General features: G+C 42.1%; 1 protein-coding gene across 2 annotated transcripts; it reads left to right on the forward strand.

Annotated features, from left to right (window-relative positions):
• The first annotated feature begins 6,384 nt into the window (after window positions 1–6,384).
• Window positions 6,385–17,325, forward strand: LOC138975988 (aspartate dehydrogenase domain-containing protein-like). 2 transcript variants are annotated; one of them, XM_070348774.1, is made up of 8 exons: window positions 6,390–6,639; window positions 7,799–7,934; window positions 8,891–8,975; window positions 9,480–9,623; window positions 9,943–10,048; window positions 11,217–11,337; window positions 13,571–13,728; window positions 15,266–17,325. In XM_070348774.1, the coding sequence occupies exons 1-8, from the start codon at window positions 6,597–6,599 to the stop codon at window positions 15,301–15,303; spliced, it is 831 nt and encodes a 276-aa protein (XP_070204875.1). In that variant the 5' UTR covers window positions 6,390–6,596; the 3' UTR covers window positions 15,304–17,325. The 2 variants fall into 2 exon arrangements, with proteins under 2 accessions (XP_070204877.1, XP_070204875.1); XM_070348776.1 differs by lacking the exons at window positions 13,571–13,728; window positions 15,266–17,325 and adding an exon at window positions 13,096–13,562 and having other exon boundaries at window positions 6,385–6,639.
• Window positions 17,326–20,898: the final 3,573 nt, after the last annotated feature.

Raw genomic sequence — 20,898 nt, forward strand, 5'->3', positions numbered from 1 at the left:
GCAAAATAGATTTATCTTTTGCCATAAATGAAACATGTTTGTTGTTTTTTATTTGTTTCCATGTTAAAGTATGTATTTATTGCATTTTGTTTTAACTAATGCTGCTTCAGTTTAGCCTCGGGACCAGTGACACACGTTGCTTGGTTCGTGGACGAATATTCAGAGATCCGGGCAATGGCTAATTAGCAAAGGAAAGTTAAGGGGAGGGGGGGGGGGGGGAAAGGTCAATTAAACAAATAATCTTTTTACAGAAAAAATAAATATGGACCGACCATGGCAAGGCTCGAACCTCATGATCTCTAGCGAATTTCACTACCGACTGAGCTATGAATTAAGGCAAGATAACTAATGGGTGAAAAATACGAAAGTCTATTTTGTGAGATACTGGTGGTAACGGGGGGTCGGCCCGCTTTTGCGCGGGGCCGCTATTGCGCGAATCTTTAGGGTTAGGGTTAGGGTTAGATTCGCGCAATAGCGGCCTTGCACAATAGCGAACCCGCGCAATAGCGGCCCAGCCCCGCTAACGGCCGGTGCTTGAGCTTGAGAGGGCAGAAGAGGTAGGAGACGGAGACAGGGGGCGTGGGACGGATGGTGAGATAGATTCTAAAGTGCCGCGTATGTGATCGAAGGTAGGAATGAGAGAGAGAGAGAGAGAGAGAGAGAGAGAGAGAGAGAGAGAGAGAGAGAGAGAGAGAGAGAGAGAGAGAGAGAGAGAGTTTGTACGTCGATCCTCTTAGGATCAATTGGCCTATCTTGGGACAGGTAGAGTTGATATGCTATGTGGGGGGACAAAACACTGGACAGACATGCAAACAGAGAACACATATGATTGTGTTAAAGTTCTGGAAGACTGTTAATTGTTGCGGTATTTCAAAATGGGGATGGAAGTAGAGATTTTGTTGGGGGTTGTCGCCTTAGTGTACGCGGAATATGGTTTGAGTGGAGCGTTTTTGAATGCTAATTTGCTTTTAATTTTGAAGAATATTTTTTTGACTTTTGTATAATGCCAAAATAATGAAATAAATAACTGAATAAATAAATAAATACATAACTGGACAAATTATACAATAATTATTATCTAAATCTTTATCTAGACAAAGGAATTATTGAAATGACTCAGCTAACTAAATATATTAGAATTGGGAACTTTGTTCTGGTAGGTGGGCAGTTTGTGCTTGTCACAAGCGCCTGTTTTATGTAGAAAAGACCGACAGCAAGCGCCTGTGTTTGTGTTTGGGCTTTACTGACTGCCTGTGTGTGCGCTATAGAGTGTTTCTCGTGCTTTTCGTCGTTTACGTTATAAATGTTTGTGAACTGTTTCATTTGATATATGAATTTCACGCCGTCGATCCAAATATTCTTAGTACGCTCCCCGTAGCTTCCTGTTCGTCGCTGCGATGCGTGCCTCATCGGGTATGTCTGTGAAAAATTAAATAAAAGGTATCTTAACAAAGTTAGGATGTTGATTGTTTAGTCGCATCTGCTCATCAAAGGTTATATCTAAGCCCTGACTGTTTTATAATGCCAACTTTACGTCCAATTGAAGAGAAAATAAATACGGTTGAAAACAACGTTAAACACCAAATAAAGAAAGAAAGAAAGAGAAAATAAACAGTATGTGCATCAAAGTTGTGTTTTCCGACGAATAGTCCACTTAAAGCTGTGGTCTATTTATGACTTTCTGGGGCTACGAGGTTGAAAAATAGGGATAAAATCATGTACGGAATTCTGTACAGCAAACGCTACCCGAACCCCCACCTATATATACGCGTGTATGACCTTGAGAGCTTCAGTCAACACTTGAATTTTGCAGTGGTAACATCCGGTTTGCTCTCTCAGAGCTGAGCATATTTGTCGAGAAGGATCGAGCAGAAAAAATAAACGACTTGGCAGGGATTCGAACTCAAGGCCTCGGGGCCTCGAAATGTCGGGGCCGATGTCTTAACCGCTAGGCCACTTCACCAGTGTTTTCAAAGATTAAAAAATAGATAATTTTATATTATTCTACGCTTGAATTACCATTCATGCGTTGCAAAAACGTAAAAATTGCTATTAAAATTTGCATTTCTTTGCAAACATGTTTCACGGAATCACAGTACATGTTTACACCGTCATGCTACACGACATTCGCGCCATGCAAATAGCTGCGATATCTCTATTTACAACATGCAAGAAAAATGACAAGAACAGTAATTGAATCTCTCCAAAGCTCTGTGCAGTTGAAAACAGACATCTAAGAAATAGTTATACATCATATGTATTCACTTCTGAACAACTGAATGGGCGGATAGAGATATAAATCATGAGCTGCTTCATGAGACACGAAGTCTCGAGGTCAAGAGTTCGATTCTTCGCCGGGGCGTTTATTTTTTTCCCCTTTATTATGGGGGCGAGGACGCCCCCATTCTATACGGATAGTTTCGAGGTTGACCATGGGCAGCGCCATTTTGTTGTGAAATACGTCATCAGTTTGTGTACACAGGAAGTTGTGACATCCGTCACCCTATGGGAGGGGTGACGTCAAAATTGTTCATCTGTAGAAAGTTGTGAAATCCGTCACCCTATGGGAGGGGTGACGTCAAAATTGGTCATCACAGAGTTTGTGTAACACAGGAAGTTGTGAAATACGTCACCCTATGGGAGGGGTGACGTCAAAATTGTTCAACAAAAACATGATATGTCGCTTTGTGCAGGGTCAACTGCAACAAACTCAAACCGAGCCATTCATACCTAGCTGTATTTGAGTGACTTATATACCCGACATTTTTATTTCTTATTTTTAGCACAGGTGTAGGAAAAATCATGAACCAAAATGTTATTTATTTTCTAATTTAACATTTTTTTTACAAATATGACCATGGTCTTTTAAACATACAGTGACATTAAACATTGTTATGTTAAAAAAAAGAAAAAAGAAAAAAAGCTTTTGTGCACAAATCAGAAAATACATTGTACATTTTACCTACAGGCCAAACCGTGAGTGTCTGTGGCAAAGCCCGACCCAGGAAATTGCACTGATCTAAATTGTCAAGAACAGGCGCTTGCATTTGGATGTGTCCAATGATAGTAGGTTTGGTTGTGATCAATCAGAATAATGTAGGAATAAAAATGTATGACAGTTTAGTATGATGACATGTAATTCACATATGCTGAAATATGATATTATACATCATGTAATATTATTATGGCTGTTGCCATGACCATGAAACCCAACAAAGGTTTAATGTAATGTAATTCAAAATACCAAAACCGAGCACCTATTAATCTCGTCTTTGCGCGTGAAGATTGAGGCCGTCTGCCAGTAGCGGTTAGGTCATACAGTGGAACCCCTCTCTAGCGACCTTTAAAATGTTGACAAAAATCGGTCCTTGTGGAGGGGGGTCCTTACAGAGGGAGGGGGGCGGAGTCAGGGGGCCACAAAGAAAGTCAGATTTAAAAAAAAAAGAAAACAGAGAAGTTTGAGTTGCTGACGACCGTTCCCTCTGAAAGCAAACTGCTTCGATTTCATGTTTGTCCTTGGTGTCCACCAGTTCTGGTGCATGTACTACCCTGGCCAAGTTTCCTCTCAAGACATCAAAGAGACCGCCCCAGTATACTCTACAGCCTCTGGGCGAACCACCTCTCATAGCTAAAACTGGGTCAATGACCCCTGGGAAGAAGGTCAGTGTCTATAAAATTTTACTCCTAGGCCTGCGGCCAGGGGGGGGGGGAGTATACCGGTACCATTTGAGAATCAGACCAAATGAGAATTGAACCATTTGAGAACATCCTTTTTTTTCAATCACTACATCGAAGGCCTGCGGCCCGGGGTTCACATGGGTTGGTTTGTTTGTTTGTTTCAAACCCACACCCATATACACACATTTCCCATTTAAACCATTTGTCGGCCCCCTGTCGATATTTATCGACTAAGTTCCTTGTCTCTCTTGAAGATAAAATATGATCAGTCTTGAGAGAGCAAACCGGATGTTATCCCTGCAAAATTCAAGCGTTGACTGAAGCTCCCAAGGTCATACACGCCGTATAGGTGGGGTTTCGGGTAGCGTTTGCTGTACAGAATTCTGTACATGATTGTATCCCTATTTTTCAACCTCGTAGCCCCGGAAAGTCATAAATAGACCACAGCTTTAAAACATAAAATATGGACAAACGAAGCTTCATGTGGTTGTACGGCTAGTATACATTCATTCTGTGTTCAATTGTGTTTCGATAGGCTAAATTTGTTTACCAACCATAACAGCACTAAAGAGTTATTCGTGAAGTAAATCACTTTTTTGACTTGTATTTGACACGCTCCCCCGAGATTCTGTTTTTGTGCTTAGTACGTTCCCCCTATAAGCCTTTGTACACTCCCCCGAAGATAAATAAATACGAATTTGGGAAAATTAGCTGTTATTGAGCAAGCTGCAACCATGTCAACCCATGCCGTACGTTTATCAAATAACAGACATCTAGTTGAATAGTTAACTTTGCTTTTCTGTGCCTGAATATCAACATAATCTGCACTGTATCATCATTCAAACATCAAACTTTGTTTGCACTTTAGGTGGGGTCACAGAAGTATTTCACCCCTTTGTTTCTGCTTCGAATCATGCACGCATAATATGGTATTTGTAATTTGGTTTTCACTTGAACACATTAAGGGTCCCGGTCGAGATTTTCATTGTAAATATCGTTTTAAGGACAATGGTGAATCTTCTAAAGGCGTTGATATAGACGTTGGTGTGTCACAACACAGAAAGCTAAAGGAAAAATGCAGCACTTTGTTTTTATTGAAAGGTGTGAAAATTACCTGTGTAATGTCGTTTTCAAACACAAATGGAAACATGTTGATGTTGACGAAGATACGCCAATTTTGCAAATGACTTTGCACATGTGGTACAAGCAAAGGCTTTTTCGGCACCTTTACACACATGCCTCTGAAGAGAGCGTCTATGTGCAAATTTTCTGTTGCACACTTGACAGCTGTGTGGTTTTGCTCTTGAATACCCATTCACATGAGACTCATAATCACATGCTTTCATTAATGCCTTCTCACAAACAGAACATTTATATCTGGGTCCACTGCCGCAACCATGAACATCTCTCCTGTGGTCTTCTAACGTCCCTTTGTGCTTGTAGCTTTTCCCACACTCTGGGCACAACTCCAAACAAACTCCCGCAGTTTTATTGGGTGTTGACGTCATCAAAGGCTTCGTTGTGACCCGCACTTCTTCTTGGGTAACATCCAAAAAGCTGTCTAAAGTCACTGCTGACAGCTCCATCTGTACAAAAAACCCAACTCCGTACCGATTAATACAGTAGTAATTATATGCCCCAGACTGCCCCGGACTGCCCCGGACAGTGTGTGTGTGTGAACATGTCTGAACATAACTTAAATTTACACAATGATAAATAATTATAGTGAACATTTGATACATACAATACAAAGAACGAAACGAAAAAAATGAGGATGTTTTTTTTTCTCTTTGTTTTTTAAGTGTCTTCAAATACAGCTTCTGAAAGCGGAAATTGGGTGTGCCTATCTAGTAGTTTTCTCGCTTCGCTTTCGCTTTCGTTGACATGGATTTTTGGACTTTGTGGGCGTGCTGTTGATGGTTGTTGTGTGTAGACTGAGGTTATACACATCGTCTCAGTCAGTCATTAGATAATAAAAATAGTGGTCGAAGTTGGTGGATCATGAACTTCATTCGGGGAAGCCGCGGCTTGCGTTCCAAGCAACAGAATCCAGCTACAGCAGCTGTAAGTCCGGTTTCGGACACATCACTACCAGCATCACAGGTGATGCTTTCTCAGCCTATCATAAACATCCGTTTGGTAGTTTTTGACAAATGCTTTTCACAGACACACACACAGCAGGGCCGGACTAGGTAAGTACTAGGGGGGGGGGGGGGGGGGGGGAGGGGGGGTTACAGATGGGGGTCCAGGAGGCTGAAACGATGATAAGTTAAACAGATTCTTTTTTTACAGAAAAAATAAAAATGCGGACCGCCAATGGCAAGGCTCGAACCGGCGACCTCATGATCTCTAGCGCATTTTACTACCGACTGAAGAAGGCAAGCTGACTGATGTGTGAAAAATAGGAAAATCTATTTTGTGAGATACTTGTGACTGTCGGTGTTACGATTTCATCTTGGCCCCGTGGACACACCCCCTCGATATACTCGACTGAGACTGAAATGTTGTTTCCTGGTAAAATTAAAGAAGTGACATTATTTAAGGACGAAAAGCATGTCAGTTTCTTGCATGTGAAGAAAATTGGAGATCATGTTCACCCCAAAATTCGATTTCTTCGAAAACGTGTACCGAGTGATTACGTCCCTTATCGAAGGGTGTTTTTTTTTCTTCAGTGTGGAGTTTATACAAGATCAATGAGACCGAGGGGGTAATATGACCACGGGGCCAAGATGACATCGTTACACCGGTGCCTGAGCCTAGGGGCTCCAGATCCGGCTCGCCGGATCCCGAGCCACTCCGAAGTAAGAATGCTTCACTTTGAAGACGAACAGTTTTGAGGACATGTGCACCAGTGGTGGGAACAAATAGGATAATTTGCACATGTTTCAGAAGTTGTCTTCGCTGCTAAATCACGCGGCATGGAAAAAAGACGAATTGGCATTGTTGGATACGGCCATCTAGGTAAAAGCAAAGACGTTGGGTAGATCTGTCGCAGCTTTGTTGACTTTGAGCATCACCGAACTTGGAATAAAGTGTTAGCTCTAGTCTATGCAGTACCAGAAAAGATAAAGTCTATAAACAATCAAATGTTATTGAAAGTGATATCTGTTACAAATTAATGCTAACATTTATGGTTGAAGCACCAAATATATCCCTGCTTAAGCATTTTCCTTTTGTTGATGATGGTAAATTTATGCTGGTCTGTTAAGACTGTACAAATATACTGGCAATGTAATGTGTGTGGTGTATGTTTCTGTGTGTGTGTGTGTGTGTGTGTGGGGGGGTATTTTACACTTCTGTGTTTTTGTTTGCATGTATCTCACTGTATCTGTTCTGTACGTGTGTGATGGTGGGCATGTGTGTGTGATGGCGGGCATGTGTGTGTGATGGCGTGTGTGTGTGTGATGGCATGTGTGTGATGGTGTACTGTGTGTGTGATGGCATACATATGTGTGTGTGATGTCATGTGTGTGTGTGTGATGGCATGTGTGTGTGTATGATGGCATGTGTGTGCGTGTGTGTTTGTGTACATGTGATGGCAGAGAGAGTCTCAGTGTGTGATGACATGTGTGTGTGATGGCGGGCATGTGTGTGATGGTGTACTGTGTGTGTGATGGCATGTGTGTGATGGTGTACTGTGTGTGTGATGGTGTACTGTGTGTGATGGCATGTGTGTGATTATGTACTGTGTGTGTGATGGCATGTGTGTGATGGTGTACTGTGTGTGATGGCATGTGTGTGATGGTGTACTGTGTGTGTGATGGCATGTGTGTGAGTACTGTGTGTGATGGCGTGTGTGTGTGATGGCATGTGTGTGATGACATGTGTGTGAGTACTGTGTGTGTGATGGCATGTGTGTGATGGCATGTGTGTGATGGTGTACTGTGTGTGTGATGGCGTGTGTGTGTGATGGCATGTGTGTGTGTATGATGGCATGTGTGTTCGTGTGTGTTTGTGTGTGTGATGGCAGAGAGAGTCTCAGTGTGTGTGTGTGTGCAGTCACATATATACAAAACTGTGTGTGTAATCATGCCTAATTAAATAATTATATGGTGTAGCATCTTATGTGCTTATCTGTAGTAAAATGACAGTGATGGATGCTTCACACTTTCCTTTTCAGGCCAGTATCTGGCGAAGCAGATCCAAGCAAGAGAAGATGTGGAACTTGTGTTTGTATGGAATCGAACCACCCAAACACTTGAGGGACAAGTTGAGCCTGATGCCATCTTGAAAAGACTGGATGACTTTGCTGACTTGTTTGTTGAAGTTTATTTTTCTTCATTTATTCAGACAGTGTTATCAAGAAAAAGGAACAACAAACAAACAGAAGAAAAAGGAAATAAAAACAAATAAGCACACCATCTTCATCAGCATGAGCATGCCTCAAGATTAAAGACAGCTTGTGTTCTCAAACACCCCTGTATACGTAGCACTGTAGCAAACTGCATGAATGGTTAGAGATTGCCTGCTTTTTTCCTACTCAATCAATCAATCAATATGAGGCTTATATCGCGCGTATTCCGTGGGTACAGTTCCAAGCGCAGGGATTTTTTTTCGTTTAAAAATTTTTTTTTTATGCAATTTATATCGCGCACATATTTAAGGCGCAGGGATTTATTTATGCCGTGTGAGATGGAATTTTTTTACACAATACATCACGCATTCACATCGGCCAGCAGATCGCAGCCATTTCGGCGCATATCCTACTTTTTACGGCCTATTATTCCAAGTCACACGGGTATTTTGGTGGACATTTTTATCTATGCCTGTACAATTTTGCCAGGAAAGACCCTTTTGTCAATCGTGGGATCTTTAACGTGCACACCCCAATGTAGTGTACATGAAGGGACCTCGGTTTTTCGTCTCATCCGAAAGACTAGCACTTGAACCCACCACCTAGGTTAGGAAAGGGGGGAGAAAATTGCTAACGCCCTGACCCAGGGTCGAACTCGCAACCTCTCGCTTCCGAGAGCAAGTGCGTTACCACTCGGCCACCCAGTCCACACCTCACTCCGGTGTTCCCCCACCTACTACCCCTTCCCCCCTCCCCCGTCCACCTCATTTTCAAACAAGTGCAGGAAAGTGAAGGAACAAGAGAGAGAGAGAGTGTGTGTGTGTGTCTGTGTGAGTGTATAAAGCTTGAAAGTTGTGTGTGAATATTTGAAATTGTGTAGGATTGGAAATTGTTCTTAATTGCTATCGATTGTTCCAGTGGTGCAGACCTAATTGTGGAGGTGGCTCACCCTGATATCACGCGTCAGTTTGGCGCATCTTTCCTTGCGTCTGCTGACTATATGGTCAGAACTTTTTAACAATTCAGAACAGTTTCAAACTCTTCGCAACACAAAATGTGTACGTTTCCAGTAGACAGAAAATATAAGTCGGTGTAATTCTGGTCTTACCTAGGTAATACAGGACAGAATATCTGGCATCATGGTTATCTGTATGTGCAGGGTATACATAGCAGGTCTGTTTAGAGATTAAGATCCGTATTTCTAATGATGTGCGTGTCTGTGTCTGTGTGTGTGCATGCAGTTGTGCATGCATGTGTGTGTGTGTGTGTGTGTATGAATGCAGTTGTGTGTGTGTGTGTGTGTGTGTGTGTGTGTGTGTGTGTGTGTGTGTGTGTGAGAGAGAGAGAGAGAGAGAGAGAGAGAGAGAGAGAGAGAGAGAGAGAGAACTTTAGTATTGATCAGTGGAGAGAGAAGGTGAATGGGGGGGGGGGGGGGGGGGGGTGTTTACCAAGTGAGAGGTCATATGTTCAAATATATCACTGATGCTTAGCTTCATTTTACTGACAGATTGGTTCACCAACTGCCATGTCATCGGCATCACTAGAAAAAGAGCTCAGAGCAGCAGCAACCCAGCATGGCTTGTACGTTCCCAGTGGTGCATTTTGGGGAGGAGAAGACATCAAGAAAATGGCTGACAGAGGAAGTTTGCAGGTAAATACATGTTGCATACTTCTCCTTGTTCCCAATAAAATGAAAGACAGCAAGAATGATTGGCAAACAATTTTAATTTTGGGGGTGTTTTAATTGAGAGACTCTGTTGAGATGTTGCTTTTTTGTTTGTTTTTTGCTTTTTGCATCAACATGCAAAGTTTACCTGAAACAGTAAGATTGCATCAAGGAGCAGGGGAAAAAATGTCGACAAGAAAAACTATTTCACATATTGCGCAAAGAAATATGTTTGTTTGCTTGTTTTTAGAAATACATGTTATGCTTGTGAGAGTAAATAAAGCCCTCATGTCTATATCTTCAGGCTTTGAAAGTGATGATGAAGAAACACCCATCGTGTTTCAAGCTGGAGGGAGCGCTGGCAAAACTGAATGAATCCTGTACCGACAAAGAAGTCATTTTGTACCAAGGTAAAACTGAACTTCATTGCTGTAAAAAGCTTCTCTGTAAACCTCCCCCCCCCCCCCTCTCCCCCGGATCCCCACTTAATTGATAAAAAGATGATCTACTGCAATTAACACTTAAACATTTTTTAGGAAAATGTGTGTGCAGTGCAATATATTGCTTCTGTTCTGGTTGCTTTTGGACTTTGAACTTCACATAGTTATCATAAGAGCTCTGTACCTTTGCAGATTTTATTTAAACCACAGATTTCCTTCATGTGATAAAGTAATAATTTGTCATGCCCGAACAGCCAGCTTATTTCAAATGTGGATTTAGCAAAGTGTGTTGTTGCTGTTTTTCTTGCTGTAATTGTTCTGTGTTGATGCCTGGTAGCTCAGTTGGTAGAGCACTGGACTTGGGATGGGAGGGTCATGGGTTGGGGACGGATACTGGCACGTAAAAGACCTCAGTTATTCTGCCATAAGTAAGGCCTGGGAATGATACACCTTTCGTCGTAAATACGACGAAGTCCTTTTCTAATTGTCTTCTTCTTCTTCGTTCGTGGGCTGAAACTCCCACGTACACTCGTGTTTTTTGCACGAGTGGAATTTTACGTGTATGATTGTTTTTTACCCCGCCATTTAGGCAGCTATACGCCGTTTTCGGGGGAAGCATGATGGGTATTTTCGTGTTTCTATAACCCACCGAACTCTGACATGGATTACAGGATCTTTTTCGTGCGCATTTGGTCTTGTGCTTGCGTGTACACACGGGGGTGTTCGGACACCGAGGAGAGTCTGCACACAAAGTTGACTCTGAGAAATAAATCTCTCGCCGAACGTGGGGACGAACTCACGCTGACAGCGGCCAACTGGATACAAATCCAGCGCGCTACCGACTGAGCTACATCCCCGCCCTCTTTTCTAATTGTGAAAGAAAAGAGCTTCTGTGTGCCCTTAAAAAATGCTTAAAAAGCAAAATTTTCCCGTCAGTACGCCCAAACCACTTTTATTCATTCCCCGAGGCCTGATAAGTGCAGGTGGCTTATTACACCGAAACACGCATACACCTGGGTAGCGCAACTCTGTTGCTGCAGCTGCTAGCTTTCCACTGAGAGGAAGTGACCCGAATTTCCCAGCGATGGGACAATAAAGTAATGAAAAGGAAAAATGAAAAGCATCTTTTGGTGGGCAGGAGATGTCCGGGGTTTGTGTCCCTTGGCGCCTAACAACGTGAACACCATGGCAGCTGCCGCTATTGCTGCTCACAACCTTGGCTTTGACAAGGTGGAAGGTTGTCTCGTATCAGATCCAAAGTAAGTTTTCAAAATTAGCTGGGTAGAGCAAGGAAAAATGTTAACAAGAGGCGAAGCCTTCAAGGCTCACGTAAGAAATCGACAAACAGTAACACAAACTCAATCACTCCGTCACACATACACACACACACACACACACACACACACACACACACACACACACACACACACACACACACACACACACACACACACACACACACACACACACAGTAAGCATAGGTGAAACTATGCAAGAAAGCGAGACCCTGGATCTGCCAAGAAGTCTCGGCCCGCTCACAATAACAATGACCGAGACTTTCAGTAATTCCTTTGCGTGACGTCTAACCCTCTTACGTCATACTGTGACGTCTTCAAATAGTTTCTATCACACACGTCGAACACTTTTGACCGAGACTGACGTAATCCATAGACTCGGAAATGTTAAAGTTTCTACCACAGACATACACACATACATACATACGCACGCACGCACGCACGCACGCACGCACAGACAGACAAAGTTTATCATCGCATAGGCTACACTTACGTGAGCCAAAAATGGTAGAGGGAGTATAATGAAGGTAGGGGTGAATTTAGGGGGAATCAAAAAGGATGAATATTTTTTTTTCATCTTATGTTTTCTTTTATTTACAATTAAAAGAGATTGAAAAAGAGAGGGCAAGCAAAGAAAAATTGATTAAGATGTAAATAAATAAATAAGAAAGGGAGACAACTACATTAAAGACAGAAAAACATCTTGACACATTCAGGGAATTGAGGGTAATGGGGAGGGGGGGTGTGTGTTATAGATATTATGCACACTTATACATGAAGGTATGGGAAAGAATTACTTGTAAATCACATTCTGTCACAGTCCTGACAGCAGAGAAGTTGCTTCCCTTACACATTTCTGTCAAGACATTTATTTTAGGAACAACCTACTCGATCCATTCTCTCCCTTTATGATGAGTGAGTTCTTGTGTTGTTTGAGTAGTCTGATGCTCTGCCTAAATATCTGGATCTGGATCTGGATCTGGATTCTTTACGTTGCAGGAACCACTGTTGGTCATCTTCGCAACGGATGCGGGAGAGCGCATAATATAATTTTGAATACAATTACTTCAGCTGCATATCCTTCTTCTCAGTTTTGTGACTTTAAATCTTCCAGTTTGAACTCCTAAACCACCTCCCTCTCTCCAAAATGTTATTTGCTGTCTAGCTGACTGTCCTATCAACATGCAAGCATTTCAGAGGTGTCCTCTTGCACACAACACTGCTAGATAGATAAAGAAGGATTTGTACAAGTAATTCTTGTGTATTTGACATTGCATGAGTGATAAGTGCATTTACGCGTGTCCTTTCATTTGTGAAGTACTTTTGTTATTATAGACTGAAGGACATCCAGAAGATGTCCTCTCATCAGAGATGTCCTCTCATAAAAGGGAAGTCACGTTGCAGGTGCTACCCATCAGATTGATTGGCACAGTCCTGCATTTAACCTCGTGGAAGTAAGGTCACATACTGAAAGAACAGCGACCATTTAATTGAGATTCACTCAGTGTGACTGCGAACTTCTAATGGGGCTAAATCGAGGTTTTGTGTGTTTTATATTAAGAGTTTTTGATTTTTTAAATAAGTTTGTGTGTGTTTTACAGCCAAAGAGACTGGCACATTGTAGAGGTGGAGGCTTGGGGACCAGGGGACATGGCGTCGGGCAGAGCATTCCATGTACACACTGTTTCTGGCTTTTGAAAGAAGTTTGTGTGTGTTTTATAGCCTAAGAGACTGGCACATTGTAGAGGTGGAGGCTTGGGGACCAGGGGACATGGCGTTGGGCAGAGCATTCCATGTGCACACTTTCTGGCTTTTGAAAGAAGTTTGTGTGTGTTTTATAGCCTAATTTAGAGACTGGCACATTGTAGAGGTGGAGGCTTGGACACCAGGGGACATGGCATTGGGCAGAGCATTCCATGTGCACACTTTCTGGCTTTTGAAAGAAGTTTGTGTGTGTTTTATAGCCTAATTTAGAGACTGGCACATTGTAGAGGTGGAGGCATGGACACCAGGGGACATGAGAAGAGCATTCCATGTGCACACAGTTTCTGACTATTGAAAGAAGTTTATGTGTGTTTTACAGCCTTAGAGACTGGCACATTGTAGAGGTGGAGGCTTTGGGACCAGGGGATATAGCATCGGGCAGAGCATTCCATGTGCACATTTCTTTTGAAAGAAGTTTGTCTGTGTTTTACAGCCTAAGAGACTGGCACATTGTAGAGGTGGAGGCTTGGGGACCGGGGGACATGGCGTCGGGCAGAGCATTCCATGTGCAAACTGTTCGCAGGAACCCTGCAGCCATTGGCGCTGTCACTGGAACCGCTACCTACGCCTCTTTTCTTTCCAGTCTATTGGGTGAGTTTGCTGTTTCGTTGTTATCTTATGTCTCGCTGTCCGGTCTAACAGTATAGAAGTGTAATCGACAAGAAGAAGAAGTTGTTACACTAGTACAGTGGAACCCGCCTTTTAAGACTACCTCCCTTTTAAGACCCTGTTTTTTCAGACTTTTTGTTTATAACCTCTGTAAATTTGCCCCCATTTTAAGGCTCCCTCCTTTTTAAGACCTGATTTTCTCCGATTTTTGGAAGTGCAGTCAAACCTGTCGATAACGACCACCCAATGACGAACCAAAAGTGGTCTTAAGAGACAGGTGATTGTCATTTAGAAAGGTGAATTGTATAGGAAAGAACCTTGTAGGGTTATTTCCAGGGTAGTTGTGCTGATGGGGTCTATGTCGACCAAAAGAGTGGGATTCCCTGTAGGTGGAGTTCCTGGAGGGGGATTCCCTGTATACAGGGAATACCACAGGATTTAGTTCCTGTAGCGTGTCGCTGATATCGCTGAAAGTCACGTGATGCTTGGCGACATCGGTAGAATTTGATGTTTTTCAATCTTTTTTGATATTGCTTAGAAATTCGAGTATGGTTTGCAAGTTTTATTGAAAAACTCCACCCTGTGGGATTCCCTGTATACAGGGAATCCCCCTCCAGGAACTCCACCTACAGGGAATCCCACTCTTTTGGTCGACATAGACCCCATCAGCGGTAGTTGTAATGAGCAGGTGGTTGCTATTATCAATATGTGGTCGCTGAACAGGTTTAACTGTACCTGTGATGAAAGGGCATCCTTGGGACCAACCACAAGTGTCCCTACACTGTAGGTTCCCCTCTTATGAAAGGTATACCTCAGTAAAGTGTAAAGACCAAGGGACAACAGAAGGTGTCCTTTCTTGGGAGGTGTCCTTTCATCAGAGGGGCCTCACATCGCAGCTGTTTGTAGTTAGTGAGGGCTATTGCAGGAAGCGAGTTCAGATACATGGCTCTGAAGTGTGCAGGTATATGTGCATGTATTTAGGCCTAAAAAAAAATAGGTGTGGTTATGGTAACCCGACCTACCCTATTTTTAGGGGCCGATCCTATAACTTTTTATTACATTTGTCCAAAAAACCAAAAAAAAAGGAGTGCAAAAAACGCAATGAAAGCGAAAGCGCCCGTGTCGCACACTTATTTCCCTGTCAAGTAGGTTTAATTTGTACACATTAGAAAAAAACGTTTAAAAAAAAAAGTGATTGCCTACCTACCTACCCTATTTTTTTTGGCTATGTTACCGTAACCACACCTATTTTTTTTTGGTGGCCTTATCAGTGTGTTTTTTTGTTGCTGGCTCACACATGCTTCACACTACATCCTTGCTGTTTTTCAGCATGGCATGTGCACACGCACACACGCGCGCGCACACACACACACACACACACACACACACAAACACACATTCTTTACACATACGCCTGTATATCTTGAGGCCACAAGCACATAACATTTACCTAACGACAAACTTTTTTGAACATTTTGAAGTGGGATTCTGCCGTGGTTTGATACTTTCTCTTTTTCAGGTGCTGGTGGAAAAGGTCCGGGGGTTCATCTTTGCTAAGACCAATAGCAACCCCGTTACCCCTGCTGCCATGAGCACCTGCCATAGTCAGGAAACTGTTGATACAGTTGAACCTGCCCTGGTGACCACCATGATAATGAATAGGCGATTTTCGGAAATTCATCTGTAAATCTGTCAGGATTTGCAAGCGGAAGGGAGTTGCAATAATGACCACCTGCCCAGCACCACCGCCCCCAAGAAACCCTAGCGTGGTTCTTTTCCTATATAATTCACCTTTTCATGATGACCACCTGTCTAAAAGGACTGCTTTTTACATTTAGTCAAGTTTTGACTAAATGCTTTAACATAGAGGGGGAATCGAGACAAGGGTCGTGGTGTATGTGTGTGTGTGTGTGTGTCTGTCTGTGCGTGTGTGTGTGTAGAGCGATTCAGACTAAAGTATTAGACCGATCTTTATGAAATTTGACATGAGAGTTCCTGGGTATGATATCCCCGGACGTTTTTTTTCATTTTTTGATAAATGTCTTTGATGACGTCATATCCGGCTTTTTGTAAAAGTTGAGGCGGCACTGTCACACCCTCATTTTTTAATCAAATTGATTGAAATTTTGGCCAAGCATTCTTCGACGAAGTCCGGACTTCGGTATTGCATTTCAGCTTGGTGGCTTCAAAACTAATTGATGAGTTTGGTCATTAAAAATCGGAAACTTGTAATTAAAATTATTTTGTTATTAAACGATCCAAAAAATTTCATCTAATTCTTCGTCATTTTCTGATTCCAAAAACATATACATATGTTATATTTGGATTACAAACAAGCTCTGAAAATTAATAATATGAAAATTATGATTAAAATTAATTTTCCGAAATCGATTTAAAAACAATTTCATCTTATTCCTTGTCAGTCCCTGATTCCAAAAACATATAGATGTGATATGTTTGAATTAAAAATAAACTCAGTAAGCTAAAAAGAATAGACATACAGAAAAGCGTGTTATCCTGCTCAGCGCGACCACTACCGCACTATTCTGCATGGCTTGTCGATTTCACTGCCTTTGCCACGAGCGGTGGACTGACGAAACTACGAGTATGTGGTCTTGGTGAAAAAAGCAGTGCGCTCAGTTTCATTCTGTGAGTTCGACAGCTTGACTAAATGTTGTTATTTTGCCTTGCGCGACTTGTTGTTGCTCCATTAGGTGGTCGTTAAGATAGGTTTGACTGAAGGGAAAAGCAACAGTTGATGACATAGGAATGGCGTGATAAGAATGATTACAGATTTTATTAGCATTTGTTTATAATAAAAAAAGGAGCATGCAGAAATTGTTTGTCTTTTAATGAATTCATTATGGCAGTAAACTTTGCTGTCAAGTGTGTGTAAAGATTGTGCAGCTTCAGATTTTGACAGAACAAGCTGTGATGATTTGAATGCAGATTGAGTTTAATAAATTGAAAGCACAGTCATGAAGTTTAACAAATTCAAAAAGTTTGTGTTACTTTATTTGATTTTGATAGAAGTGATGCTATGAGGAACGTACTGACACTTTCGTGAAAGTACAAAGCAAATTCTTTCGCCGTTTAAAAAAATGTGTAAGCACTCAAGTGGTTGTGGGTTTCATGTAAATGCTTGATTAGGGTGAAAAGCTAACAGAGAATGGGTGTGGTTATGTTTGTTTTATGTATTGTACATCCAGTCAGAATGATTTCAAGGAATTTACATGTCCAGCATGTGTGTGTGCATGCGCACACGTGTGGGTGTGTGTGTGTGTGTGTGTATGTTCACAAATTCTCAGTGATCTCAGGGAAGAATCATCTTTAACACATATGTGTGTGTGTGTGTGTGTGTGTTTTCACAAATTCTAAGTGATTTCAGGGGGAAATCGTGTGTGTGTGTGTTGCGTAAAGTTTTGTTTGAAGATTTAACAATGATGGATTATAATGAGCAGAATAAACACAGACAAAATGAATTTAGATTGTTTAAAAAAAAAACCAACACACACAAGTGAAACAAGAGGAGTGAAATGAGCACATATACTTTGTATGTAATAAAAAGGTTTGATTCAATTGTGTTAATCCATTGTTTGTGAATAGTGTGTGTGGGTGTCAGTAACAGACAGACACACAGGCAAAATCTATTCCACTTGTGAGAAAATAATACTTTCCCAAAAGTTTTCTAGTCTTTTAGCTCTTGAGGATACTACACAGCACATTTAGCGCACAACAAAACAATGTTCTGCAAGAAATATTTCAAGTAAAATCACATTGATTGACAAAGCAATACACCACAGGCATTTCCAACACACACTTTACCTGAATTGTTTTGTAAGCTTCTGTGGTAATTTACTGCTTTGCTTTTTCATAAATTTGATTCTCAATATTTACATTAACTCAGAAACAACATTGTCCTTGAGAAAAACACACACTTTTTTCCTCTGTACAACAGTCCAACAAACAGTCTCTTTTTTATGCACAAAACATACGCATTTCTCCCACAAACATAGTTTTTTGTCACATGCGCAGGGCCCCCAACGGACGCCCCTCCTAGAGAGTCCCGGGCCCCCCACTTTCAATTTTTAGAGGGTCCATGGACCCTCGCTGCAGAATTTTAGAGGGTTCCAAGGGTCGAAAAGTCCCGGTGTACTTATAAAACAGTCATTGTGGTCACACATAGTGTGCCGTGTACAATAGCTGATGATTGCAGTCCGAAAAAGTATATACGGTACGCACGATAAATGGAATTTAGTGCGACCCTGGACCTGCTCTTTTAAAGTTAAATGTGGCCCGGGACCCCCTCCATACATTTCTAGTGCGTGTTTTTGGCTTCTAGTGTGTATAAGACGCAGGGACGCGCACTTTGGGGAGCCCTGCATGCGGGTTTGTGACATTTGGACGGTCATAAAGAATGTTAGGAAGTCTGGTTGAACTGAGCAAAGTGTGTGAGATTAACAACAACAAAAGTCGCATGAAGTGATATTGAAACATTTAGCCAATCTGTCGGTCTGAAACAACAATATGATCAACACTGAAAATTCACCAGTCATCACTGAGACTACAAATAGTAAGGTTTGGTTAGTCGAAACCCGAAGACAGACAGATTGCGCTCATCTCGCCGAAGCATGTGAACGCAGTACCTATATTGCACATGCTGATTTTCTTTAATTCTGAGCACATTTTCAGAGTAAACACAACATAGCTATTTGGATTTAGGAAAGGATAAAGAATACAATGTAGTCATTTTTAAATGTGTCACTGAGTGAAAACTCCATGTAAATGACAACTTTAATGAGCAAAAAAATAAAAACTGTTTTGAAGTTTCAATGCTGAAATGCAATCTCATAGTCCGGACTGAGCAAATCAATTTATTTAAGAAATGAGGTCGTCACAGTGCCGCCTCAACTTTCACTAAAAGTCGGATAAGACGTTATGAAAGACATTAATTGAAAAAATCAAATGACCTCGTGGTATCATCTGAAAGAATTTGTATGTCGTATAAAGTTTCGGTCCATTACTTTTCCCAGGATCGCTCTACACACACAGACACACACACGCGCGCGTATGCACACACACACAAAACCGTAGTCTCGATTTGTGGTCTCTCTGCTGATGGAGCGGCTTGGACCATAAGACCTTTGAAACGAATTTAAAATAGTGTGAGCTTCGATCTTTCAGCAGCATGTAACTCGGGGTAAGCACCGCATGGATTCAAAGACTCTAACAAGAAAATTGGTTGATTAAAATCAACATGGTCGAAGCAATGTTTTCATAATGTTTTTATGTATGTTATTATTACGGACACAAACGCTCAGCAATGTAATTTCTCTTTTAGAGATTAATAAAGTTATTGTATTGTATTGTATTGTATTGTATAAAAGAAGCGGTATTGTACGGGCACATGTTGAATTTGGGTTACATGTGTTGCAGAGTATTTGAAAATCCGTAGGCATAAAAACATGCAAAGAAGAGTGATAGGTCCCTGTTGTGAATATAGTCAAGTGGATAAATTGATTACTTATGTTTCACACTAGTTTTGCTGTTACAGCAGTCCCTCTCATGAACGGACACCCTTGGGCCAGGGCAAACCTGTCCGTCAGGTATTGCAGGTGGCCGGTCACGGGAGAGCCCCCCATCACACACACTCAGGCACACCGAGGACTGAGCATAGACCAAATAGGGGTAAATGGTCTATGGACTGAGTGAGTCTTTGCTACTGGTGAACGAGCTCTACTTGTCCTAAAACAATAAGGTCAAACTACTACAACTTATAACTGAAACTTATAACCGGGAAAAAGAAAGTCCTGTAATAATGACGTTAAATCAACGGTGTCAGAAAAAGAGAGATAAAAGAAATCCTCACATTTCTGAGGATACAGGCACCCCATGAAAGCAGCCACGAACATGCTCACAGAGGCACACATGCTTGTGCAGATACTTTGCAAAAATATTAATTGAAAACCTGCATATGTGGTAATTTCTTTTTTTTGTGTGGTTTTATTAAATACTTCAGGCAGTGACTTTTCCCTGTCCAGTTTTCTCTTTCGTCTCTCTAACCCCTCGCTTACCCACCCCCCACCCCCTTACCCTCCACTCCCTTTTCCCAGCCCTGACAGCACAAATTTCTAATCTGTAAGCCAGAGTAGGCCTACACATTTTCTAAAAGGAAGACTACTCCTCTTCAATTATATCAAGAGATCTTCCAGCTGTCTCCACCATAAGCCAAGTGGTCGAGTCTTGTACCCCCTTTCCACACAACCGTTCTAGGTCCCGTTCCCGTACCGACCAAGGAACGGTGCGGGCACGGGAGGGATCGGGACAGAACCGCAATGAACGTAACTGATCGTTAACGGAACTGCTTTGAACGGTAGGGACGGCTGAGTTTGGGCTGCATGTTCAAATTTTTAGCCGTTCCGCTTCCGATCAGAATGATCAGAATAGGACTGGGTGGCCGAGTGGTAACGCACTTGCGCTCGGAAGCGTCAGGGCGTTAGCAATTTTCTCCCCCCTTTCCTAACCTAGGTGGTGGGTTCAAGTGCTCGTCTTTCGGATGAGACGAAAAACCGAGGTCCCTTCGTGTACACTACATTGGGGTGTGCACGTTAAAGATCCCACGATTGACAAAAGGGTCTTTCCTGGCAAAATTGTATAGGCATAGATAAAAATGTCCACCAAAATACCCGTGTGGCTTGGAATAATAGGCCGTGAAAAGTAGGATATGCGCCGAAATGGCTGCGATCTGCTGGCCGATGTGAATGCGTGATGTATTGTGTAAAAAAATTCCATCTCACACGGCATAAATAAATCGCATAAAATAAAATAAAATAAATAAATAAATCCCTGCGCTTAGAACTGTACCCACGGAATACGCGCGATATAAGCCTCATATTGATTGATTGAACGGTAATGGAACCTCAACCCATCGGTAACGGAACGCTTGGATCGTTAAAGGAACTTAAAACAACGGCAACGCAACGGTAGCGCTCTCACACACTGACTCGTGTTGTCATACCCGCATTCCACACATCCGTTCTAGGTCCCGTTCCCTTACTGACCGACCAAGAACGGCTGCCTGACTATGGTCAGACGCTGCTGAAAGATGCCAAAGAACGGCCGTTTGCGCAGCGTTCCATTGTTGTGGCAGCA

The sequence above is a fragment of the Littorina saxatilis genome, linkage group LG9 (genome assembly GCF_037325665.1).
Source record: "Littorina saxatilis isolate snail1 linkage group LG9, US_GU_Lsax_2.0, whole genome shotgun sequence".
Classification (NCBI taxonomy): Eukaryota; Metazoa; Mollusca; class Gastropoda; order Littorinimorpha; family Littorinidae; genus Littorina; species Littorina saxatilis.